Source organism: Metopolophium dirhodum, chromosome 7, assembly GCF_019925205.1.
Source record: "Metopolophium dirhodum isolate CAU chromosome 7, ASM1992520v1, whole genome shotgun sequence".
NCBI classification, from domain to species: Eukaryota; Metazoa; Arthropoda; class Insecta; order Hemiptera; family Aphididae; genus Metopolophium; species Metopolophium dirhodum.
This window is the reverse complement of record NC_083566.1, coordinates 18,722,055-18,745,835: the sequence shown is the minus strand read 5'-3', so window position 1 is coordinate 18,745,835 and position 23,781 is coordinate 18,722,055. Positions and strand designations below refer to the sequence as shown.

Sequence of the window (23,781 nt, the reverse complement as noted above, 5' to 3'; positions counted from 1 at the left end):
ACAACCAAAATCAATTTTGTCGAAAACCGATTTTTCGTTATTTTCTTTGTCTATGGTTTTTCTTAATTTTTTTTTTGTTTTTCTCAAATAATCCAGTCTTGTTAAGAATACTTTTCAAATGTATTCATAATACGTATTTAAATACTTGGTGTAATTTGTATTTAAAATACGTAGGTATTCAAATACTATCTTTTAAAAGTATTTAAATATAAATACAAATACCTTTTAAAAGTATTCAAAATACTTACACAATTACTTTTTTTAAGTTCAATAAATGAATAATTAATAATCAATAATTAAATAAATTCAATAACAAGCCGACTAACCAATACTAATCACGCCATGAAGTACTATTATTCAATAGTTTCTTTAATCAAGCCAACCAAACCCTCTTATGTATCCCTCCATCTATTGTGCTTATTGTAAAAATATTTTATACAGATTGTACAAATTAAAATAAATATGATAAAAAAAAGTTCAATAACATTAATACCAAAACTTGTATTTAAATTATAGATTACTACCACAGTACCTACCACCCATTAAATAAGAAAAAGATATTTAAAGGATCAAAATAAATGCCAATCTAACCAGTGGTGGTCAGGGTCTTCAGTCTTGTATAGGTACTCTTGTATGCCATGGTATAATATGGGAGTGAGGAGCTGACGGGGGTTTCAGTATTTAGTCATTCTGTTATCTGCTTGTATTTTGGCGAAACCTTATTTATAAATTATCAGAAGTTAGAAAAATTTTAAAATAATTAATATTGTAGAAACAAAATTGAAAATAGTACCTACATTCCAAAATATTATAGTAATTGGATTTTGAATTAGACCACGAGAATTAAAGAAAGTATTTAGTATTCTAGAATAAAAATACAAATAAAAAGTAATTGTTTAGTATTTAAAATACATTCGTCAAAAAGTATTTGAAAATTATTTGAAATACAAAAAAAGTATTTAAATACAAGTATTCAAATACTTAACAAGACTGTCAAATATTGATATGATAATTGATAAATGATAATAAATAACATTAATGATCTATCCGTTCTATATTATCTATGAAGTAGGTATATAATATATATAATGAGTCCATGACTAAATAAATAATACAATTATAAATAAATATTATTTATTAAGTCATATATTATTATATTATAATTTAATTATATTATTTGTCTAATAATAATTTAATAAAATGATAAGAGATAAGAGATAAAAAAACAACAAATGTTTGTTGATTATGATTTGTGCTTTTTAGGTACTAGGTAATAACAAAAGTTGCGTATGTAATAATTTTCATTGAGTTGCATCACAAACAATAGTTTATTAAATCCAGAACGTAATAGTGGTTATACATTTTACACCATTCACGATACAATGAGAAAAATGAGATGCCTATTGTTATAAAATATAAATAGTCATGATGACCGAATGTAAAGTCCCTGTATTTGTCAGTCCCCAATCGTTAACTTTTAGTTTGGAGGACAAGCAATCTCACAGGCAAATAATTACGCTATTTAATCCATACGACTTTCCAGTCAGATTCAAAGGTAAATTCAATGCTTTTTTTTTTTATTTCTGTAAGTGTTTTAATGATATAATTTGTTCATACCTAGTTTTTTGTACGTGCACAAAAAAATATACTGTAGTTGAACCAGAAGGTTCAATAAGTGCCAGTTCTCGAGTGGATATAGTTGTCAGGCACAATGCTCCTGCGCCAGCATTCTGCGACATCAGGGATAAATTCCGAATACAAATGCAATATTATACAACCAAAAAAGTCATTGGATACAAAGATGTTGAAACAATATTAGTAAGGTCTTCCGAAAATTTTGAGCCACCAGCTGAAAATTTTAAACAATTACTCAGAAGTGATATATCCGTTGATAACTATGATAATGAATCTGAAATAAGACAAAACTGTAATACAAGTGAGCTATTTTAAATTCAAATTGAAAATTGTAATGATCCCTTTTAGACTTTAGTTTTAATAAAATACTTTATATTTTATAATTCAGGCCTTAAATTTCATTTAAAAATAATTAAATTTTTTAACCTACATTATTTTCAACTTTATGTTTTATTATTATTTATTACATTCAAATTTAATAGCAGGACTAGGTAGAAACTTCTTAACTCCTGCTTCAGCATTTAATTGTTAAAATATAGCTTTTTAAAGCTTATTGAATTTTAATTTTTTTTATTTAAAAGTATTTCAACTTTAAAATTTAGTAGAAATCAATTATTTTTGGTAGGGTTGGAACGTATAAAACACTTATTATTCGTTTGAGTAAAACATATAAAATGTTCAGTATAAAACTACTTAGTTATACAGGGTGTAACAGATAGAACTGACTTTTGGCATAACTTTTGTTCTAATAAAAATTAAAAAAAATTTTTTATATATATAATTTATAGTAACACAAAAAATTATTTTTATTTTTTAACACTGAAAGTATAAAATTTAAAATTTGATTTAAATTTTTTTGGATATATTCAAAATAGCCAATTTGTGAGTCTGATTATAAGAACAATTTTGATAGTAAAAACATTTATCTAAGTCAAATAGTTTATTTTATAGAATTTTTTTAAATAATAATTTATTATTGATTGAATTAATTTGGAAAGTAATAACTTTTTCAAAATATTTTTCATGAGTATAATTCTTAAATTATTTACTAATCATATAATTTTAACAATTTTTGTCATACGTTCAAGTAGCATAATTTTTTTTTTTTTTTTCAAGTCTTTCTGTTAGACCTTTTATATTGCGTAAAAGATTTTTTTTATTGCTGCACTGAACTGCAATTATTGTATATAATTCACCAAGTTGATGTGAGTTGTTAATTTCTTATATTAATTACTGAGTTCATCTTTATTAATAACTACATTAATATTTATAATAACAAAAAAACAAATTTGTTTTGACTATATTCAAGAAAATTCACCTAGTAGATGTGAATTGTTAATTTGTTAATAATTTATAAGTTTATACTTGTTCAAATTTAAAATGTACAGTATTATCACTAATTAATAGTTATAAATCAAAGAAAAAAATGTATATCAATATTCTTTATGTCATAGTTGTTAAAAAGTGTTATGGGTTTTATTAATTTTATACGTGTGGTATTAATGTATTATACGCGTATTTTACTACCCAGGAATTTTGGTCTTGCCACCATATGCTATTATTATCCAGTTATTTTGGGGTTCAGTACATGCCCTCTATTTTTATTTGTAAATCCATGTAGGTATATTAGTTTTTTTAGTTTGTATGGTAAACATAGAATATCAATAATACCTTTGAGGCTTTGAATATTAAGAGAACGCTACGCCCGCACATGTGATGTCTTCGTATTACAAACGCTTTAAAAAGCAAATTATACTTTCTGAATAATCCATTTAACTTTGATATGTTTAATATTAGAGTGAACTGACCTATTAACAATTAAGAAAAATATTATCAAGTGAATCGCATAGATTTTATTTTTATATTTTAGTTTTAAAGCTAGTTATTAAATTGTAAGTAAATTTTAAAATTATCATAACTCGTTTTAAAATTAAAATATAAAATCTACGCGGTTCACTAGATAATATTCTTCTGAATTGTTAATAGGTCAATTCACTCTAATATTAAACGTTAAATTAGATTATTCAGAACATACAGTATGTGTTTTTGAGACTGAGACAATGCAAGTAGGTGTATTCTCCTCAGGGACGGACTGGCCTACTGTCTTGTAGGATAGTAGGCCCTTGTACTACGGGGGCACAGGGCCCTTCATTAATAAGCGCCAAGGGGCCATATTTAAGGGGTAGCACATCTTAAATCTTTATTATCTTCAACTGTAATTTCTAAATTGTATAATAATTTCTAATTTTATAAAATACTATAAATTGATACTCCTTGATTATATATTATTGGTGTAATTACAGATGAAATTATGTTATTTTTATAGTAAAATACCAATTTCTCCTCTGAATTTTTCTGAATATGGGGCCTACTATTATAGGAGGATAATAGGCTTTTACAGGCCCAGTCCGCCGCGGATCCTCCTCTTAAATTAAAATTCTTAACTTCACAGATCTAACTATACATTTTTAGGTACCCCTATTAAATATTCAACATAAATAATAAAAAGTATTTATCTTTTTAAAAATATTTTAGATACTCCAGGACCAAATTTCACAACTCTATTTATGGCTGGTATATGTATTTGCGGATTACTTTTACCATCATCTGAAGATTCAGACATTCTGAAATTTCGTATTTCTTTCAATTTAAAATTAGCATTAGCTTTTGTTTTGGGTAAGAATGTATTAGTGCATTAATGTAATCTTATATCTCATCTAATATTTATTATTTCAGGTATGACTACAATAACAATATTACAACATCAATAATGCACAGGGATATTTTTACATACAAATCTGCTTGTAAACAATAGTTTGAAACTGTTTTGTACTCAATGTCTCAATATGTTTGTTTTCATTATTAGTTATTAGATATTAATTTATTCTGAAAGCATTAATCTATTAAATAGATTATTATACTATGTTTTTACTATACATTTGAACGATTTGATATAATTTATTATTGATTATAGTTTTAAGATCTCTATGTTTCAAACATCATCAACCTTCAAGAATTTCAATGCCATACAATTTGCACTAATAGATAAATAAATGTAATGAGATTTTTAATACATTTTTTTTGTATACTCACTGCCATTATATTTTTTATGGATATTTTTAAATGTCTTATCCACCAATGGATAATTGGGTTGTAAAAAAAAAAAAAAATTGTAAATAATAAATTGTATTTTATTTTTTTTTTTTTTTAATTAATATTTAATTTTTCAATAAAGAATTTTTTATATTTAATTCATGTTGGTTGTAATCAGTATAATTTACATCTTATAAACACTTGATACCGATTTGATACTTTCATTATGTGTTTTATATTCTAGAATTGTATTTGGTGGCAAATTTAATACTCTGCGTAGGGTATCTCTTATTCTGTTAGTAGCCCCTTGGTCATATGAAGTCTTGTTCCATATTGATATTATATCTTCCTGAAATAAATACGTTTTATTATTAAACATACTAACAATATTAATATGAAAAATGTGTGTCAGCTTACTTGAAATCTCAAAGAAACAACAGCTCCGCATATCTCATCACCCACCATAAACTGTTCGCCTAACATTGCTAAAATAAGATTCTCCCAGCACCTGGATGCTAGGCCTTTACGTATCCGTAAAACCCATTTTCCTCCCCTGGCATTTGATTCGTCCTAAAAATATAAAATCAAGTAAAAAGTTGCTTAGTGTTTTACATTAGTTTGTTTGATACTTGAATATAACCAATAAATTTACCTCCCACATTGGTTTGATTCCGACTTTAAATAAATGGAATTCACTGTGTGATTGCAAGGCACACGGCCTTACCATATGGCTATAAATTGTCCAAAATTGTTCAACTGAACCAAACCTTGCTAGATATTTTAGATTTTGATCATAACTTGGGGTGTTTCCTGGTTTACCAGGAAATCTTCGACTAAACCAAAACCAATACTGATGTTGAAGTTTATGATCTCCAGAAGGTATTGACAGTGGTATCTAAATAGAATTTAAAAATATTAAAATAAGATTAATTTAAATTGTTATTGTTATATTTTTTTTATTATTTTTCACTTGCCATTGTAGTATTTTAAATTAAAGTAATAATATCATGTATTTTGAGTATCTTCGACAAAATAAGTTGAAATGATTTAAAAATATATATTTTAATTTTTTTCAACTGAACAAAAGCTGTGAACTCACTCTATTCTTGAGTTATACTTACTAGTGAAAATAATATTTTAGAGATTTTATTTGAATCACTGTATTCATAAGTTATAAAATACAAATAATATGAAGTGAATAATTTTTTTTTTTAAATAGTTTATAATTTATTAATTTATATCAGGGCATGCAAATGTTATAATAATGTTATGATTATAACGTTATATTTGACAAAAAAAACAATTGAAATTTGTAAACGTTATTATAACAGAAAGCGATAATCAAAAATAATTAAATACCACAAAACGTAATTTATAGAATATCATTGACCAAAAAATAACGCAAAACGAAATATTTTAAAATTTATTTATTTAAAAGGTCTATTGGTTTTGTAGAAAAATTCATTTCATGCAAAAACTCTAAGAATTGATTAAATTATATTCCGTATCTGGGCCATTACCTACCCGCATTAGTTATTTTTTATTTTAATTTAATAGGTATTAACATTATTTTAAATAGCGATTAATGCAAAAGTTGAAGTTAACGTTTTATTTATAAATAACGATAAACACAAACATTGTGTAACGTTTTAATTGTAAATAACAAAAAACAAAATTTTTTTTTCAAATGTAAGCCCTGATTTATATAGAAAAATGTGTGATATAGGTAAATAACCATACCAATAATTCTGTAAGGTTAAATTTATAATCACATTTATATTTGTTTCAATTTTAGTATCTGCAATTATATCAAATAACTGGAATACCTACTTGTTCAAATAAATTACCAAAATATAATTCAAAATGTTTACCTAATTATTAACTTTACTATTAATGAATTTTCTACATCAATGACTAAAAAAAAATTGAATTTAAATGTACAATAATTATGATAATGTATGGAATTAGAACAAATTACAAGTCTAGAATACAGGGATTAATTTTTATTAGACATTATATTTCAGTATCATAATCATCGAGTAAAATGTTTGGAAAATCAAGATAAAAATACTTTTATTTATAAATAATATTACCTATATTAAACTTAAATTAAAAAATAATTTATTGGTCGACCAATAATAATAAAGTGTATTTTTTAACCAAATTACCTTGTAGGTTTTAACTACATCTTCAATTATATCTTTATTGTTTGACACTATTTATAATATAAAGAATCTTGATATAAAATCCTTAAGCCGGATGAACACAGAATAAATTAATATTTAACTGTGAAACTTTTCATAATTTTTTTAATTTATTTTAATAATTCAATTAGTTGTTTGTGTTATTATCGTACGCTTAATATATTCAACTTTAACTTCAAGTGAAGAAAGTCAATATCATAAATAACTAGTGACCTATGTAAATATTGAAAATCTAGCTTTTTATTTTCTTTGATCGGTAAAGTTAATCACATACTTATGTTGAAAGAGAAATAACTTTTGTACAGACTACAGACTACAGACCTACATTATAGTACAAAAATAAATAAATACATTTATGTACATCAATAATTCACTAACTCAGCCATATTTATAATATTTTGACCATATCCAATACACATGTTTGGCACAATAATATGTATGTAAACGTGTATTGATATCATTTCACTTCAGTAATAATAATTGAAATTGTTTTAACATAATGTTTCACATAAATTACAAATCTACAATAAAATTATATAAACAATGTATACTGACATTAATTAATTTGTCGGCAAGCGTCATATCTTTGGATGTAGTGTTCTCGTCTTCACTCACAGTTTTCGATCTAAAATTAAATATATTAAATTTTCAATACCTAAAAACAATTATATTAACCATAATACTAACCCTTCAAATTTACTAGCCATAGTATTTTAATTAAATACAATAATAATAAGGTTTATTCAACTATTTCAAATATTTACAAAATATGGAACTCAAATATTCATAAAGTTCACAATGGTTTTGAACACGTTATCACGGGAAATGCTCGATTTTTAGTTTATCGTGTTGTGGCGATGTAAACAAAAAAAAAATAAATATCAGTGATAAGCAGTAACAGTAATCACAGAATAATTCTGTGCAGTAATTTTATGAGATTTGAGATTATATTATTATTATGTATGTAATGATTTCAAAAATGTTGTACTTTGTAAGTTCTATTTTTAAATAATTATGACAATAGACTTATCGCTACGAAATTATCAATTATGAGTGACTCCTGTAGTGAAAATACTGACTTCTTAGTGTCACTGCCGTCAGATTTCTTTCAAGTCCACACTTCAGATAGTGAAACGGTTGAAGACACGGTCACTGAAGAGTTGTCGATCAGCTCTAATAGTTTCAAAGGCGTAATTGACAATTTAGTGACAAATTTAGATACTTTATCAAATCAAATTAATGAAATTGAACAAATGGAAACTAGTTATATCAGCAATGGTCTGTCCAGTCCTCTTAGTGCTTCCTCACCTCTAAAACGAAATGCCGAAAGAAAAATAAACTATAGTTCCATTGATTCCCTGATGCATGAAATGGTGAATACTTACGAGTACAACGATAAGTTATTAAGAAATATAGATAATGGCAATGCTCAGCGTAATGTCAGTTTTCAAGAAAAAGATGTTAGATCTCCTGTTACAACCAAAAAAACTGTTAGTGGTGGATTGGAAGATAACAATTTAAAGAGGTAGGCACTTATATAATTTGTTATTTTTTTTATATTTGTGTAAGTAATATCACTAATATGTTTCTTTAAGTTTATGTGACGACTTGGAAAATGTAACCCCACGCGTAAATACAGCTTTAAATGATTACCAAAAATTGGACTCTGTTTCAAAAGAAAATTTGTGGTTGAAACTCGGAAAAGAAATTTATCGTAGACAAGTAAACATTTTTTGATACTCAACTTATTAATTTTAAAATACATAAAACTATGTAATAACATTTAAATAAATAATTTGTCAAATATATTTTTTTGATGTTTGTTGGATGTTATAGAATATAGAAAAAAAAGTTATAGATTTAGAAGAAAAGTTAACAAATTATGAAAAAAGAATGGTTGAATATAAAGAAGTAGATTGCCAAAAAAATAATCTTCTTGATGATCTTGCTGCACGGTCTGCTATGATTTTAAGTCAAGTAAGAGCATATAGTACAATCAATGAAAAAATCAACAGGGACTTACAATCTGAGCGCAAAAATAAAAAAGAAATTTTGGAAACAATGAAAGAAAAAATCGAGCATTATAAAAGTGATACAGCTAAAGCAATTTCTCGAAGTAATTCTTACAAGGCTCGAACTGAAAATGCTGAAAAAAAGTTAAATGAATTATTAATTAAATGCCAAAGAGTAGAAGAACAAACAAAACAATTACAATTAAGTTATGAAAAAAAAAATGAAGAAAATGAATTACTACAAAATGAATTGTTTAAATTACAAGAACAAAATATAAGCGTGAGTTTAAAAATACAGTAGAAATTTCTTAATGCGACTTCAAAGAGACCACATAGTTTGATCACACAAAATTTCAGCTAGGACATAAAATGTTGTGTGTATTAAGCAATATGGTGTATTAAATGACAATGTACTAAACGATCTGTACTGTAGTAATTTAAAAATAATGTTATCTTAAGTATAAGCTCAATATTATTATGTTTAATGTTTTAGATAGCCGAAAAATGCAACAGATCAATAAATAAGTGTAATGAGTTAGAGAAAGAAGTTATTGTATTAAATCAAGAAAAAAAAGTACTCTGTGAAAAAACATTAAAATATGATCAACTTTTAGATCAAAAGCGTAGAATTGAAGACATTGTAGATCAAATGAAAAATACTGAGGTATTTAGATTATATTAATAGCATTTAATGAACAATGTATTTAAATGTTTTATTATTACAATTATTATACCTAAATATTTTTATCAAGGCACAAACTGCAGAGGAACTTAATGCAGCAAAGGAAGAAATTAAAACTGTGAAAAATGATCTAAAAAGCTTTTATCAAAAACAGCTAGATGCTATGCTGGCTGAAAAAGTATCTGATTATCAGCGTAAATTAGATGGAATTGTACAAATTACAAATGAGGAAAATAAATTGATAAAACTCCAAATGAATAACCAAATAATTAATTTTAAAGAAAGGTTAAAAAAATTCTAAATTGGTTTTAAAAAAAAAAATTAATATAATTTTGTATTTAGGTATGAAAAAGAAAAAACACAACTTGATTTAAAACACAGAGGAGAGTTGGAACATTTTGAAATACTTATAAAAGATAAATTAGAATGTATTTCTGCATTAGAAAAACGTTTAGAAGCTGAAGTTCAAGAAAAGCGACAATTGGTTAAAAGTGTAATGGGAGTAGTAAAAAATGTGAACATTGATAGTCAATCAAATTCAGTAAGCAAATACCATGATTCAGTTATATAATGCTTTTCAAATTATTATAATACTAATGGACAATAAATAATTTTAATTCTTTTAAATTTTAGAAATTAAATAGTGATATTAAATACCAAAGAAAAAAATCTATTAACAACAGTAATTCATCTTCAAAATTAGAAGATGATTTTTCATTTTTTGAACAAGAACATTTATTGCACCAAGTAACTCCAACTGAATTAAGAAAGCATATTGAAATTGTAAGTGAAGTGTATAGTATTTATTATTCTATAAACACAAAGCTTATTTTAATTTTTTTTTTCAGCTTTTAAATAAATATCCTGGAAATCCTTTGGTACAAAAATGAAAATTTCATTGTATTATAACTATTGTTTATTTAAGTACTGCATTAAATAAAATTTCCAACTATATTTATATATATTTATTGTTCCTTCACAAATTAATTTATTTTAATTATATAATTTATATATACAATTGTAATAGCTTATAGATTTATATACCTTTATATAACTTTTTAAATTTTATAGTAAATGTTTTTTTTTTAAATTATTGTCAATCAAAATATTATTTATAAATACTAGTAAAAATAAGTTAAATTATATGTATAATTATATTTACTATATGTACTCCAAAAATAAAATTAAAATTATATTTTTACATATTATTTATATTATAAGAATATAAAATGTAATGTTTGTACATGCATTGTATTACTTAGAGACTTGGAGTATTCATTTCTTAAGACATGAAAGCATGTTAAATGTTTATGAATAATGAATGTCATCTATAATCTATATTATTTCAATTTAACTACTCTATTCCACAAGAAAATGGGTCGATTCTGAGCGTTACACCGCGTCACCCTGCTATTGAAACCAGTTCACCTATGGCAAGGTGTCTTGTGAGAATGAGCAGAAAAACCAATTTTCGCGGCCCGTTCTCTAGTGGAATTGAGTATATTATTATAGTTGTCGAATATATTCTGTTTGATATCAAACAGAAACAGTGAATTACAACTCACCATAATTTCAGTTGAACTATTCTTTCGAAATTGATTTTTATACATTTTATTTCCAATACCTATTATAAATCAAAGAGATTTTTTCAAACGAAATTACTAAGTTAACTTAAAAGTTAAAAGTAATAGATTATGATATTACGTGTACTCTTAAGAAACTGTAAGTCGCTCTGTTTCCGTATAGAAGGTGTCGAGTGTTCCTCAACAATCATCAGTCATTGTATTTATTATAACCTGGAACCTAGGTCCTAAATTATTGTTAACGTTGACAATTGATTCCGGGCAATCTGGTTTGCGCTCAGAATCATTTTTAAATAACAAACATAAACATATCAATTTTTTGAATTCAAAAATTATAATATTTTAGTCTTTAAATCTACAACAGAGGATTATTTTTGATGGTGGCAGGTGAGCCTTGTAGCTATTTTTCATGTCCCTTATTGGTAGAATCACAGGAATAAAAATACACAATTTAGTTTCCTACTGCATGCAGGCACGTGTTCCTTCCTATACATTTTCACTGTAATAGCGTGTATTAGTTAAATTTATGTTAAATTTGAATTAAACTATTTAAAACCATTGAACACAAAAAGCGTAGAAAGTCTATCAGACCAGTGTCAGACTATATTACCAAGACGTATAGTTTATTATAAAAAATGTTTGAACTTTGAAGCTATAATCATAAAAAAGATATCTTTAATATTATCTCTCCTTATATTTTCAACACGGCTTGAGACCATAGGCACAACTATTTTTAAGGGTGCACAAATTATAAAGATTTCCTGTATAATTGCCCCTTAAGCCTTAACACAGTATATCTATTAACAATAATTTCAAATGTATATTTATCTATGTAGGTATACTATATTTTGAAAATTGTATTTAATTTAATAATTATTTTTATTCAGTTATGTAGGTACTTTTAGACTAGGACTGATTTGAACTAGAATTAGAATAGGTTAGGTTGCTTATATATATAAGTTAAATGCTTATAAAAAAAAACTGTGACTAAGGATTTTTAATATTTTTCAAATGTCATTGTAACAATATAGCAGGAGCCTTGTATTAAAGTTTCAAACCCAAAAATTAAAGTTTTATTGACATTCAAAGAAAAAAAAGACTAATAAAATTGGAAACTGAAAATGTTCCTAAACAGTTAAAAACAAATCAAAATATTTTGAAAATTTTATCGTGTATAGAAAATGCAAATACGAACAGCAACCAGTGAAAATGTCATGTGTCTACGGTCATTTGTTATAAAGTTACACCAAAAACCAAAATTCCCGTTATTTCTTAATTTTTTACGGCGCTTTTGAAAATTACTGGAAACTTTAAATTTTGACCTCCTCAATGCACCAAAAAAAAAAAAAAAAAACCATATCATTGTTAAATCAAATATTATATTGTGTATAGTCGACCGGCGTTCGCGTGTTATCGCTGGCAATGTGGATTAGGCCTATAATAGGGGACACCAGAATAAAAAAACGAGCCACGTGTAATATACCTCATACTTTTAAACAACATGGACGATGTGATATAATGTCGTTTAACAAGCATAGGTGGTATGGAAACTTACGCGATGCTGCAGTAGTCGTTCTATACATCGAGTACATTGGAGTAATATATAATGGAAAAAGTCTTTCATTTTTTGTGGGTGCATATTTTAAACTGGGGGGTGCACAAGTCCCCTCAGCATATCCCTATAGTTGCGCCAAAGCTTTAGAACTAATATGTCAATTTCCACTAATTACTTACTTTATCAATCCAAAACTTTAATTTCCTTAAAGAATCATGTCCAAATTGATTCTATTTACACAGACTTTCAAAAAGCATTTGATTAAGTAAATCACAGATTACATCTCACGGAATTAATTACTTTTGGTTTCAGTGGACAGTTTTTAAATTGGATAGAATCATATCTTACTATTGTCGCACCCAAGCTGTAAAATGATCTCTTTTTATTTCCAATTGTTTTAATGTGTTAAGGTGTACCGCAATAGGTTCTCATTTAGGTCCTCTTTTGTTTATTAATGATTTAAAAACCGCTATTCTTGATTCTTCAGTAAGACAGTAAACTTGTTATTATTTGCCGATGAAGTAAAACATTTTCGCCAATAGAATCTCTCTCTAACGCAGTAAATTTATAATCTAATCTGGATTCTGTACAAGTTTGTAAGATGGAGTAAACAAAACTATTTACCATCAAACATCAATATTTATAAATGTAGTATCATTATAGCTTCACTCGCCTTTATAAAACTATTTTAATTGTTTAACTACTCAATCGACCATACATTGCTTACGATAGTCAATTATATCAGAGACTTAGGAATTTTACTTAATTGCAATACGCCTTTCTCCTCAGTCCTCACACATACATTTAATTACTAATAAAGCTTTCAAAATATTAGGTTTCATTTACAGAAATACAAGAAATTTCAAAAACATAAACTCTATACAATTATTATACTTTTCACTTGTTAGGTCTCAGTTAGTATTTGGCTCTATAGTTTGGTCTCCTAGTTATGCTCTCTATATTAATCAGGTAGAAAATGTACAGTATGAATTCCTAAAATTAATTTGCAGCAAATAAAATTTGGTTATTGACCGAGACTCATATCACCGCTGCAGCTAGTCTGCACATCTGGAAGTGTCTTTATGCGAATTAAGAAGAAAAGTTGCGGACTTGATGTCATTGTTCGATTTACTGAATGGTAACATAGATTTCTCCGAGCGACTTTCTGTGGTTGGATTTAACATTAGAATTTATGGTATGAGACAGCAACATTTGTTCGTTGTCCCATATATTATAACACTAAATAGTAACTATAGTTTCGCATCATTTTTTCCCAGGGTTCTTACTTTAGCTAACAGTATTTTTAATCAGATACCTAGATTTCATTTTTATGTCGCACCATGTTTTTAAACGCAATTTATGTAGCATCAACTTCTGCTGTTAACTATTTGTAATTGTATTATATTCTTACTTCTGAGTGTCATATCATTTACATGGTTCGTTATCCCGGTGCGGGATAATGTATTAATGTGGGATAATTTTAAACCGGTCTAGTCTAGCGAATTTCTATGTTCAAACTGGACTATACTAGAATAATAGATACAATAATAACGTCTTCAATATTGATAAATAATTACTACACACTAAATACATGTAGACATACTAGAAGAATTATAATAATTATATTATAATACATATTTAGTACGATAATATACCTATGTTTGAAAATTATTCAAATAATATTATGATCGCAAATTATTCGAATAATAATATTTTGACACTATTCAAATAAATTTTATATTCGAATAATTATAAAAAAAATATTTGAATAATTTTTTATTCGAATAATAATATGTTCAAATTCTAGATAAAATTTTGCCCATCTCTGTCCCCAATGCACCATTGCACCAACTAGATTCACTTTCCCATCGAACAAGATACTGAAGACTGAAGTTGAAAATCGAAACATTATTTCGACTACTTCTCGTGTAGACACAAATAAAAAAAAATAACAAAACAAAACACATCAACAACAACTCTGTTGATAAGAATTTTGTATTTTTTTTTTATTATTTTGTGAGTTTGTGACGTCATTTAACATGCGTATCATTGAGTAAAATTGTGTGACAATGAAACTATATTATGTTATCGTCAACCACCAAAGTAGCAAATCTTTTTTCACATGCCTTATCAGTCATCATTGTTTAACAGAAACAATTTGTTTTTGCTCTTTAGAGCTGCTCAGTTCTGAGACTAGACGTTGACCTCTAGAACTTCCAATATAATTTTTTTTTCAATTGAATAATATTAGTTTCACTAATCACTCATCAGTCTAACCTTCAAAATATTCAACTTTTTCAAGTCATTATACCTATACTTTATTTTTTTAAATTACAAAAAGTACAAAATAATATGGCTTCCATGGGTAAGAAATTGTTTGAACAACTCAAGAGTAAAGAATTCCGTACTTATTTGATGAGGTAAAAATTTATTAATTGTTTTTAATTTTGTTGTGAGCGCAATTGAAGTATGCATTTTTAAAAAATTATTTTAGTACTCATTTTTGGGGTCCAATAGCAAATTGGGGTATACCAATAGCAGCACTATCAGATGTTAGAAAAGATCCTGAACTAATAAGTGGTAAAATGACTGGAGGTAATACATTTATTCTTAATTCAATTTTGCATATAGTTATAATAATTTATGATGTTTTCTTCAGCATTATGCTTGTATTCAATTGCATTCATGAGATTCGCGTGGAAAGTCCAACCACGTAATATGCTTTTGTTTGCTTGTCATGCAACAAATGAAGTAGCTCAAGTGGTCCAACTTTCAAGATTCATTAATTATAATTATTTATCTAATAAAGAGGATAAAAAAAATGAAGTAGCTTAAATATTCCATTTTTTTTTCTTATTTTGGTATACGATACGACATACGTAATTTATTATTTAAATCAAAATTTTATTGTGATAGGCTTCTGTAACATGCATTTATAGAAATGCATATTAACTGTAACATAATGACATCCACTTGTTACTATTGTAAACAAATGTTGACAATATGATTTAGATAATGTATTTTATGTATTCATATTATTTGCTCATTTTGTATTTCATTACCATTGTAAGAAACTGAGATATACTTGGCTGTTTATAACGATTACAAATTGAACGTGTATACTTTACTTTTATTTGTTATAAGGTTTTTTCTTATGATACCGTTATTTATTTTTAATAAATTATAATTGTAGCCTTTAACTGCGTATCTATTTTTTAAATTGTTTATTTGCAACACCATCTATATTGTGTTTAAAGAATAATAGAATTTATTATTCTTTCACCTACATCTCAGAGGAAAATGTCAAAATGTAGGATATTATTTTAATAAAGCTTATATCTTGTGGATATTCCCATAAAGATTCTTCAGATTTTATGGTCAGTGACTAATGTGTGATGATTTATGATTATAAAAATAATTTACCATCAACATTTTAATAGGAGTAAAATACTTTAATGTTTGGTTAAAAAAAAAACAACAATAATATTAGTATTATTTATAATTTATAACCTTTTGATAGTTAATAAATAAGCAATTATTGTTCGCAAATTATATTTTTTATTAATTAATGATATAAACATCAGAGAATAATTATTAATACTAATAGAATAAATTATATTAATTTGAATGTTCTAACTAAATAATGTTATTTGAAATTTAAGTATGCTAATTAATATGTTTATAAACAAAATATAAATCATAAAAATCATAATTACAATACTGTCTCACATAAAATAAAAAAAACTGATGCGTTTCTAATGTTAGGAATTAGAATATATGAAAATTAAAAACTTAATTATTAACATTAACATCGTTACAATTACTATTTGATCACATTTAATGGACGGATTCAGTTTCAAATTAACACATATATGCACTGCATTTACCAGTTATAACATATAGTACATGATAAAAATAACTAAAAATAAAATAGAAAATACATTTAAAAGGAAGTACAATTAAAAATACATTTTATGCAATCCTCTAAAAACATTGGGTATGTATAAAAACTTAATTCTATTGAGAATATACATGTCAAATTAAATGATGAGTTTCAAAATAAAAGATTCAGTCAAAATTGATTGAAATTAAAAATAAAATTATATTTGAAAGGTTATTGATCTATAACTTTGGGTCATTTGCAAATATCAATTAAACTTATAATATAATTAAAAATACTTTTTTGATAGAACACATCAGTCTACTTTGAATACTAGCTATTAAGCCCACATTAATAAACTACACAAGACTAATACCATAACGTAAAAAACATTACTAAGAGGAAGTGCAGCTCCAGCTATACGACATTTGAAAGTATCATACCTATAAAAAGTCATAAAAAGTTAAGAATACTCTATAGTCTATTTTAATCTACTAATTAAGTAAATATAAATACCTTGTTTTATTGTTATGTAACATGTGCATAAATTCATCTTCCATCATTTGGCCATCAAAATAAGTGAAATCTTCTTCCTCAAATGGAAATTCATAACCTTGTATACATTCACATTTGTAACCACCGGTGTCGTAACCACGCCCTTGTATTGGTACACACTGAAACATGATTTTTGTAAGTTAAATAGTATAAAAATGAATATAAAATAGAATAATATGCAGAATAAAGTATTCATATTTAAAATGATAAGTATTTTCCTAGTATTTAGTTAAAAAAGGCAAATTGTGTATTATAAAAGCTTTAGAAACTTAAATTAATAAGTAATATTATCAGACATGTATTGCACTCTCCAATTTAAAGTTGAATATCAGTTACACACAGACAACATTCTGAATTAAAAGACTATTCAAAAAGTTAAAAATTGATTGATTTACGTGGTACAATTTCAATAATTTAAAAATATATTTTCAGAATCACGAGTAGGTATTTAAAATATGTGTAAACAACAATTTTGATATTCATATCTTCTCGTTATAAAATATGATAAACAGTGTTATAACTTAATAAAAATTGGTTGTAATTCATCACGTATAGAATTAAGTAATTGTTTGCAAGAAATTTAGACTTAAAACAAATAAACTGAAAAAACCCAATTTTATAAAATTTAATTTAGTAAGAATACTTTATTCTGCATTTGTTGGGCTATACATTTTAAATACAAATGAACATACATATGAACTACGTTGATCGCATTTGTGTGTTCCTTTAAAAGCATTGGGATCATAAAATTTGTGAGGACACTGATTTATGTCCAAATTCAAAAGTGGCATTGTAACTGTAATTGCTCCCCTGAAAATAAAATGTATATTATATTAGATGTGTTCTCAGCATTTTAAATTGTATTTAATAAAAAAATACTTTAAAATCTGTTAAACATAAACATTAAGTAACATCGGGAAAGATGTGGTAAAATAAACACATTACATGGGAAAAGGAGATTATTCATACATTCATACACTTAAAAATTAAGCAACTGGCATCAATTACTGGGAGGCACTTAAAGTGTTAATACTAAATTTAAATAGAACTTACTTAAATTCCAATTTAACCTTGAGACTATCCCAGCCAAAAAATGGAACGGCATAACGAATGAACCAATCTTTTGCAGGGCCATTACAATCATAATAAGGAGCTGACCAATAACCATGATCCAAATTTGCAGCTCTAAAATTTGATTTCAATTATATATTAACAGATTGGTATTTTTATTAGTTATAGTTTATTACCTGTAAAAGGTAGGATAATATTCAAATTTGTTCAAATGGCCTCCTTCTTCAGTATATCGTAATTTTAACTTAACATAAAACTTCTCTAAACTATCAAAATTAGTAGACCATCGTTGTTTTGTAAAAGTAAACCATTCTTTATTTGTATATACTTCATCTAAACATTTCAATAACTATTATACTGATATCAAGTAATTAAATCATGTGCGAAATAATAATATTAATTTACCAGACTTGTTTAATCTGGCTAAATCTTCAACAAAGACCTTACGACCATAATTCACCGTTTTATAAGCGTATGGAGCAAAAAGAGTACGATTAGGAAATTTATTTGTATCCCAGAAAATACCAGCTGACCATATTTTAAAATCGGCCATTACAATAGACAATGCTTCACCAATCATTTCATCTTCAGATAAATGCTTGTCAGCCACTCTTGTACCAGAATAAACCTCTTTTGGATCTGATATCTGAAAAAATATTTATTGTGTAATATAAAATTAATTTACACCAAAAATGTTTTATAAACACAAAAATAGTTACTTGTAAGAATGCACTAATAAAGTTAGCAAGTCGAACAGCCATTTTAGCTTCATTGGCAAATTGTTGATGCGCTCCAAATCCATAGTCACCTAAAAGTTGTAAGTCTTCCTTACGATAACTAAAAATTCAAACATTTAAATTTAATCTATTTCAATGTTGTATGAAGTATCTTACTCATTGCAATTATTTGGGTTTACTCCTCGTATGGAATTAATAACTTCATGGATATTGATATGAGAATCTTTTACAGATCCTAATCCTGGAGTAAAGTTTTTGTATTCAGAATTTTTTTCTAAATATTGCTCACGAAGATATGGATCCATTTGACTTGGGAAAACAATTTTACTTTGAAGCCCTTAAATAAAAAACAAATACATACATAAGCAAATGTGCTTTGTCATAGATAGACATTAAAATAACATACATCCAATACGTTTACAGTCAAATACTCCACTGTAATATTGTTCAAGTGTCGCCCGTTCTATAATTTCTCCAAGGAATGGACGACGAACTGTATTTCCTAATCGATAACCAGGTAAACATCGACATTGATAGCCACCTCGCCGAAAACCCCAACCATCCAATGGTTCACACTATAAATATATAGATGTTATTTAATTTAATTCTAAATTATATTTACAAAATACTTACTAATGTAGTTTCTTCTTTACATTTTGCCGTATCTGCAAAACGATTAGGACCAGAGTTTCCTGCACTTACAGGACATTGATTAATGTCTATCCGCTCAAAATCCATTTCTATCACTGATACAGCGGTATAACTAAATGATTAACATATTATTACATATTAATAAATTTATTTAGTTTCATTATAGTTTCAAAAGAGGGCATACGTAGGGTATTCAACATGTCGAAATCCAGTATGTCGAGGATATATGTCAGCGATTGGTACAACAGCCGCTACCAACCACTTGTTACTACGTCCACAATCAAAATATGGTCTTGTCCACTTAATTGGACCAGGAATGTCATCAGCCCCTAGCGAACAAAAGATGATTATATTCACATAGAAATATTACAACAATTTTTGAATAAAATTGTTATAAATATTGATGTTAAAAATAACAAAATTTACCTGGCGGACCATGGAATGTGTGTGTTTCATTTGTATTATTGGCATAACGAATTTCTACTTGGTAAGTAGTCTTGGTATCATGTCGTCCAACTACATTATCAGGAAGCCACTTTGAATACCTAAAATATTGTTTTTAAATTCAATATACAATCATTCAAAGATTATAACAAATAATTAATTACCATTCATTAGTTCCATAATGTTTTGATGTATAATCCTTTGTAAGACTTTCATTAGAAAATGCGCCCAAATCTCTGACAGTAAATGTATTTAAGGTTGACATTTTTTCCAAATGTATAGGATCATTGAAATCATCCGCTCTAATTATTAATAAATTCATTATATTTTAAACTACCTATATTTAACAATTATTTTATATTAATCTAGTATGGATGAATTAATTACCGAAATGTCCTGGGAGCAAAGTATGGAAATGTCTTATTGAAAAACCCTCTGTAGGATGGTGAATAAGACATATTTGGTGCAAAATATATAGCACTTGCATTAATGTGTGAATTAGCTGACACATCAGCAACTGTCGATAAGAAATAATACATCATACCTGGATCGTATGTATCATTAATTGCTGGACGTATAAATCTGGCTTGTGATATGTAACTAAAGAAAAATCCTCTATTTAATGCCATGTTGCTTAAATGCAGCAAAGCTGTACGATTGGGGAATACAGGATTGATCACGACATCTTTGATATCCGGTATATGTGACACAGTGTCTTCGGGCAAATATATCTCGCTCAACGGTTGAAAACCACAGTTATCAGAATTTATTTTGTCTAACTTAAGCCGGATTTCATCCACTGCATCTTTAGGTTGCCATTCGTACTGGGCGTTCGTCCAAGAGACGAACATAAACAATAAATACGTCAGATGAAACATTTTTTGTCAGATTTTTACACACATTTAAAAGAAAAAAACAATTATGTTTTACAGACAAATAAAATATAAAAAAAAGCAATAATTAAGATACTAGGCGATCAATTAAACATTAAACGCATAATGATCACAACTTTCGACGATGTCTTATGACTTTAAACTAATATTCTAATATATATTGTATTCGTTTTTTTACAGGTGTAGGAATTTTTAAATGTAACTGGGTGGAGTTGTTTTGTCTGAAATTGTTTTGTTTACATCTAACAACGAATAAAAAGTTATAGGTTATCAACAGTTGATGTAATCACTACCATCTACCACTTGTTGCTGACAGTGCAACCAATCCATAGAACAATAACCAAACGAAAACTATTTTTTTTTCTTATCTATGAAACGCCTATGAAACAGATTCATAATACCGTGGAAAATATTTAAAACAATTTATTATATAGGGAGGTATGAAAAAGAAAATAATATACTATATACTTTTATAACTTATACATATTATAGTTTAAAGATTCTTTAATAGTATAATCTATGATTATACATTTATACAGAAGAATAGATAAAATATATTTAAGATTAATTTATTCTGTGATTATATTATTATTTATTACAGTACCTAATAGTAGTAATAATGTATTACAGTATAGGTACAAGAGAAATATTATATTAAAATAATTATCTATAATACGTTGGATTGTTCGAAGGTCCATCGGAACCAGAAGTTATTTAATTGATAACTTACACTCGAGAAGTAAGATTGATGGCCACGATTAAAGATATTATATCCTTAATAGTTAATCGTGGTGGTGACTGGTGATTTCCGTCACGGTTGCTCCGAAGTTCGAAGTTTCCTGAGTAAACGTATATGCTATATGCCTATATCTCTACCACTTGCGTGTTTTCAGTTTCTCACGAACTTTTTCAAGTTTTAACACTTCCAAATTATTTTAGTGTTTAATAGGTGCGTATGCTTAATTAAGGACTATGTTTTCTCCTTCAAAATGTTTACTGATGGTGACAATAGTAAATCTAGCAGATTAAAGCTATTACCTATTCTGTACAACTCCATTTAACAACTAACAGTAACACCATGTTTTTTTTATGGACTAATAGTATACGAAAAGTGTGGACTTACTATATTCACACTTTAAAACTGTCTTTTGGGGTTCAGACGATTTAAAGTTCAACAACATTATTTTTCTAATTTAAAAATAGTACCTAGTTAGAACCACAAAAAAGATAAAAGTTTAATTTACTGTAATAATTAGATAATTGGATAGGTTATAGCCAGAGGTGTTCCCAATATTTTTTTTGAGAGTATACTAAGACTCTAGTCAAGGTGAAGATCCATGATTTAGTAATAAACATGAATATTTAATAATATACAAATATTTTTACTGTGGTCTATAATTATAAAGGATGTGTTAAAAATATGAAAAAAAAAATCAAACTTTTAAAAAAAGCTTGAAATTACCTTTATAAGTCAATAAAATATGAAAATATACAAATACTAAAAAAAATTAATTAAATAAATTGTTAAAAAATAATTTCTGCATCTTATTTTCGTCGTCTATTTCTTTTCTTTCTTTACCTCTAGGAGTGGAAACGGCAGAACGGTGATCTCTTAACCAAATTTTAATATAAGGTCTAGGATTAAAATCTGCAACTGAAGGGCCATTGATAGAGATGAACATCAAATCTGACACATTTTCAATGTTTAATCTAGTCCTTAAATCAGTTATTGTCAAATTCATATCGGAAAACCCTCGTTCACAATCAGCTGTTGAAGTTGGGAGTATATTTAATGCTTTCATGCAACTAGAAAAAACATTTCTTGAACGGAAGTCAACTACACTTTCAAATTCAGAAAAACCTAATGTCCGCCAAATTTTGGAAGTATCCCATACATCTTGTATTTGATTATCGATTTGACTATCACTAACAAAATTATCTTCATTGGGCATCACTAGCTCGTGTGAACTAGTAGCACAAATGGCAGTATTAGTCGCATTTTTAGGTTTTTTTTCTCGGGGCATAAAAAAACTATCAAGTGTTCCGCTTTCACGTTTAAAATTCGAACTCATATTTGATAAAAATTTAAATAACACTTTATACAGTAAAATAGATTAGGATAGTTAATTAAACTCAATTAAATAAATTAATAAAACTGCTCAAATAAAATGAATACGTTAGTAATTAATAATTAATAAAAGAATTAAGAACTTATTCACGGTAAACAGAGAACGGTAGATCACACAACGCACAATCGATTTATAAAAATAATAAAATGTTACAAGTCGGCGGTAACGGATGTACTGATTAAATTAATCGTGTTCAGAGTCAGACGCATTTCCATCATCTAATCTAATCTATCTAACGCGATAGTTCGTTTCTTGTTTTCTGAGAATCTAATAATAGTTGTAAGATATAAGTGTCATAATTCCGTTATCAGCGTCATAAATAATAATTAACTTTCGTAGCATTTTCTGAGTAACCAAAACCAGTTTTTTTTTTACTTTTGTATATAATTTGAGAGTATACGCAGTATACCCATAGTTCTGACAAAATATCTTGAGAGTATACGGCGTATATGTAGTATACCCTATGGGAACACCTCTGGTTATAGCACACTTTAAACTACTGACAAATGATAATACTTATATAGATACATAGTTATATACTAATATATAAACTCAATAATTTATAAATACATCGACCTGGGTTCTAAGGAGGCTAGATTGCTAGAAGAAATACATATTTCTGTAGATATTCTTAAATAATGGATGTAGGACATCGCT

General features: G+C 26.7%; 6 protein-coding genes across 6 annotated transcripts; 3 read left to right on the top strand and 3 right to left on the bottom strand.

Annotated features, from left to right (window-relative positions):
* Positions 1 to 1,239: 1,239 nt before the first annotated feature.
* On the top strand, positions 1,240 to 4,886 carry LOC132948775 (motile sperm domain-containing protein 1-like). The gene is made up of 4 exons (XM_061019419.1): positions 1,240 to 1,555; positions 1,622 to 1,936; positions 4,171 to 4,311; positions 4,372 to 4,886. The coding sequence occupies exons 1-4, from the start codon at positions 1,426 to 1,428 to the stop codon at positions 4,404 to 4,406; spliced, it is 621 nt and encodes a 206-aa protein (XP_060875402.1). The 5' UTR covers positions 1,240 to 1,425; the 3' UTR covers positions 4,407 to 4,886.
* LOC132948774 (eukaryotic translation initiation factor 4E type 2) lies at positions 4,813 to 7,778 on the bottom strand. Its single transcript, XM_061019418.1, has 5 exons — positions 7,620 to 7,778; positions 7,488 to 7,557; positions 5,381 to 5,623; positions 5,146 to 5,298; positions 4,813 to 5,077 (listed from the first exon to the last, which is right to left on the bottom strand). Exons 1-5 carry the CDS (start codon positions 7,637 to 7,639, stop codon positions 4,913 to 4,915), a joined length of 651 nt encoding a protein of 216 aa, XP_060875401.1. The 5' UTR covers positions 7,640 to 7,778; the 3' UTR covers positions 4,813 to 4,912.
* Positions 7,779 to 7,854: 76 nt separating this feature from the next.
* Positions 7,855 to 10,798, top strand: LOC132948773 (microtubule-associated tumor suppressor 1 homolog). The gene is made up of 8 exons (XM_061019417.1): positions 7,855 to 8,457; positions 8,528 to 8,654; positions 8,769 to 9,224; positions 9,438 to 9,608; positions 9,697 to 9,911; positions 9,969 to 10,167; positions 10,260 to 10,409; positions 10,475 to 10,798. Exons 1-8 carry the CDS (start codon positions 7,982 to 7,984, stop codon positions 10,514 to 10,516), a joined length of 1,836 nt encoding a protein of 611 aa, XP_060875400.1. The 5' UTR covers positions 7,855 to 7,981; the 3' UTR covers positions 10,517 to 10,798.
* Positions 10,799 to 14,894: 4,096 nt separating this feature from the next.
* LOC132949734 (mitochondrial pyruvate carrier 1) lies at positions 14,895 to 15,964 on the top strand. Its single transcript, XM_061020767.1, has 3 exons — positions 14,895 to 15,184; positions 15,259 to 15,359; positions 15,424 to 15,964. The coding sequence occupies exons 1-3, from the start codon at positions 15,117 to 15,119 to the stop codon at positions 15,597 to 15,599; spliced, it is 345 nt and encodes a 114-aa protein (XP_060876750.1). The 5' UTR covers positions 14,895 to 15,116; the 3' UTR covers positions 15,600 to 15,964.
* A 308-nt stretch (positions 15,965 to 16,272) lies between these two features.
* On the bottom strand, positions 16,273 to 21,199 carry LOC132949731 (uncharacterized). The gene is made up of 14 exons (XM_061020765.1): positions 20,490 to 21,199; positions 20,267 to 20,404; positions 20,085 to 20,203; positions 19,843 to 19,987; positions 19,641 to 19,770; positions 19,414 to 19,582; positions 19,164 to 19,344; positions 18,990 to 19,107; positions 18,676 to 18,916; positions 18,447 to 18,603; positions 18,253 to 18,384; positions 17,892 to 18,009; positions 17,161 to 17,318; positions 16,273 to 17,087 (listed from the first exon to the last, which is right to left on the bottom strand). Exons 1-14 carry the CDS (start codon positions 20,978 to 20,980, stop codon positions 16,985 to 16,987), a joined length of 2,400 nt encoding a protein of 799 aa, XP_060876748.1. The 5' UTR covers positions 20,981 to 21,199; the 3' UTR covers positions 16,273 to 16,984.
* A 185-nt stretch (positions 21,200 to 21,384) lies between these two features.
* On the bottom strand, positions 21,385 to 23,714 carry LOC132949733 (uncharacterized). Its single transcript, XM_061020766.1, has one exon. It carries the CDS (start codon positions 23,065 to 23,067, stop codon positions 22,504 to 22,506), a length of 564 nt encoding a protein of 187 aa, XP_060876749.1. The 5' UTR covers positions 23,068 to 23,714; the 3' UTR covers positions 21,385 to 22,503.
* Positions 23,715 to 23,781: the final 67 nt, after the last annotated feature.

Excerpts from the sequence above, each read along its gene's own strand:
- LOC132949734 (XM_061020767.1), top strand. The coding sequence starts at position 15,117 with ATGGCTTCCATGGGTAAGAAATTGTTTGAACAACTCAAGAGTAAAGAA. Across the intron at positions 15,185-15,258 it reads TTCCGTACTTATTTGATGAG|TACTCATTTTTGGGGTCCAA; the intron begins GTAAAAATTTAT and ends AAATTATTTTAG. Across the intron at positions 15,360-15,423 it reads AAGTGGTAAAATGACTGGAG|CATTATGCTTGTATTCAATT; the intron begins GTAATACATTTA and ends TGTTTTCTTCAG.
- LOC132948773 (XM_061019417.1), top strand. The coding sequence starts at position 7,982 with ATGAGTGACTCCTGTAGTGAAAATACTGACTTCTTAGTGTCACTGCCG. Across the intron at positions 9,225-9,437 it reads TACAAGAACAAAATATAAGC|ATAGCCGAAAAATGCAACAG; the intron begins GTGAGTTTAAAA and ends TTAATGTTTTAG. Across the intron at positions 10,410-10,474 it reads TAAGAAAGCATATTGAAATT|CTTTTAAATAAATATCCTGG; the intron begins GTAAGTGAAGTG and ends TTTTTTTTTCAG.
- LOC132948774 (XM_061019418.1), bottom strand. The coding sequence starts at position 7,639 with ATGGCTAGTAAATTTGAAGG. Across the intron at positions 7,558-7,619 it reads ATGGCTAGTAAATTTGAAGG|ATCGAAAACTGTGAGTGAAG; the intron begins GTTAGTATTATG and ends ATTTAATTTTAG. Across the intron at positions 5,624-7,487 it reads TTGCCGACAAATTAATTAAT|ATACCACTGTCAATACCTTC; the intron begins GTCAGTATACAT and ends AATTCTATTTAG.
- LOC132949731 (XM_061020765.1), bottom strand. The coding sequence starts at position 20,980 with ATGTTTCATCTGACGTATTTATTGTTTATGTTCGTCTCTTGGACGAAC. Across the intron at positions 20,405-20,489 it reads TTTGCTCCCAGGACATTTCG|AGCGGATGATTTCAATGATC; the intron begins GTAATTAATTCA and ends ATTAATAATTAG. Across the intron at positions 19,988-20,084 it reads CACATTCCATGGTCCGCCAG|GGGCTGATGACATTCCTGGT; the intron begins GTAAATTTTGTT and ends TTTGTTCGCTAG.
- LOC132948775 (XM_061019419.1), top strand. The coding sequence starts at position 1,426 with ATGATGACCGAATGTAAAGTCCCTGTATTTGTCAGTCCCCAATCGTTA. Across the intron at positions 1,937-4,170 it reads AAGACAAAACTGTAATACAA|ATACTCCAGGACCAAATTTC; the intron begins GTGAGCTATTTT and ends AAAATATTTTAG. Across the intron at positions 4,312-4,371 it reads AGCATTAGCTTTTGTTTTGG|GTATGACTACAATAACAATA; the intron begins GTAAGAATGTAT and ends TTATTATTTCAG.
- LOC132949733 (XM_061020766.1), bottom strand. The coding sequence starts at position 23,067 with ATGAGTTCGAATTTTAAACGTGAAAGCGGAACACTTGATAGTTTTTTT.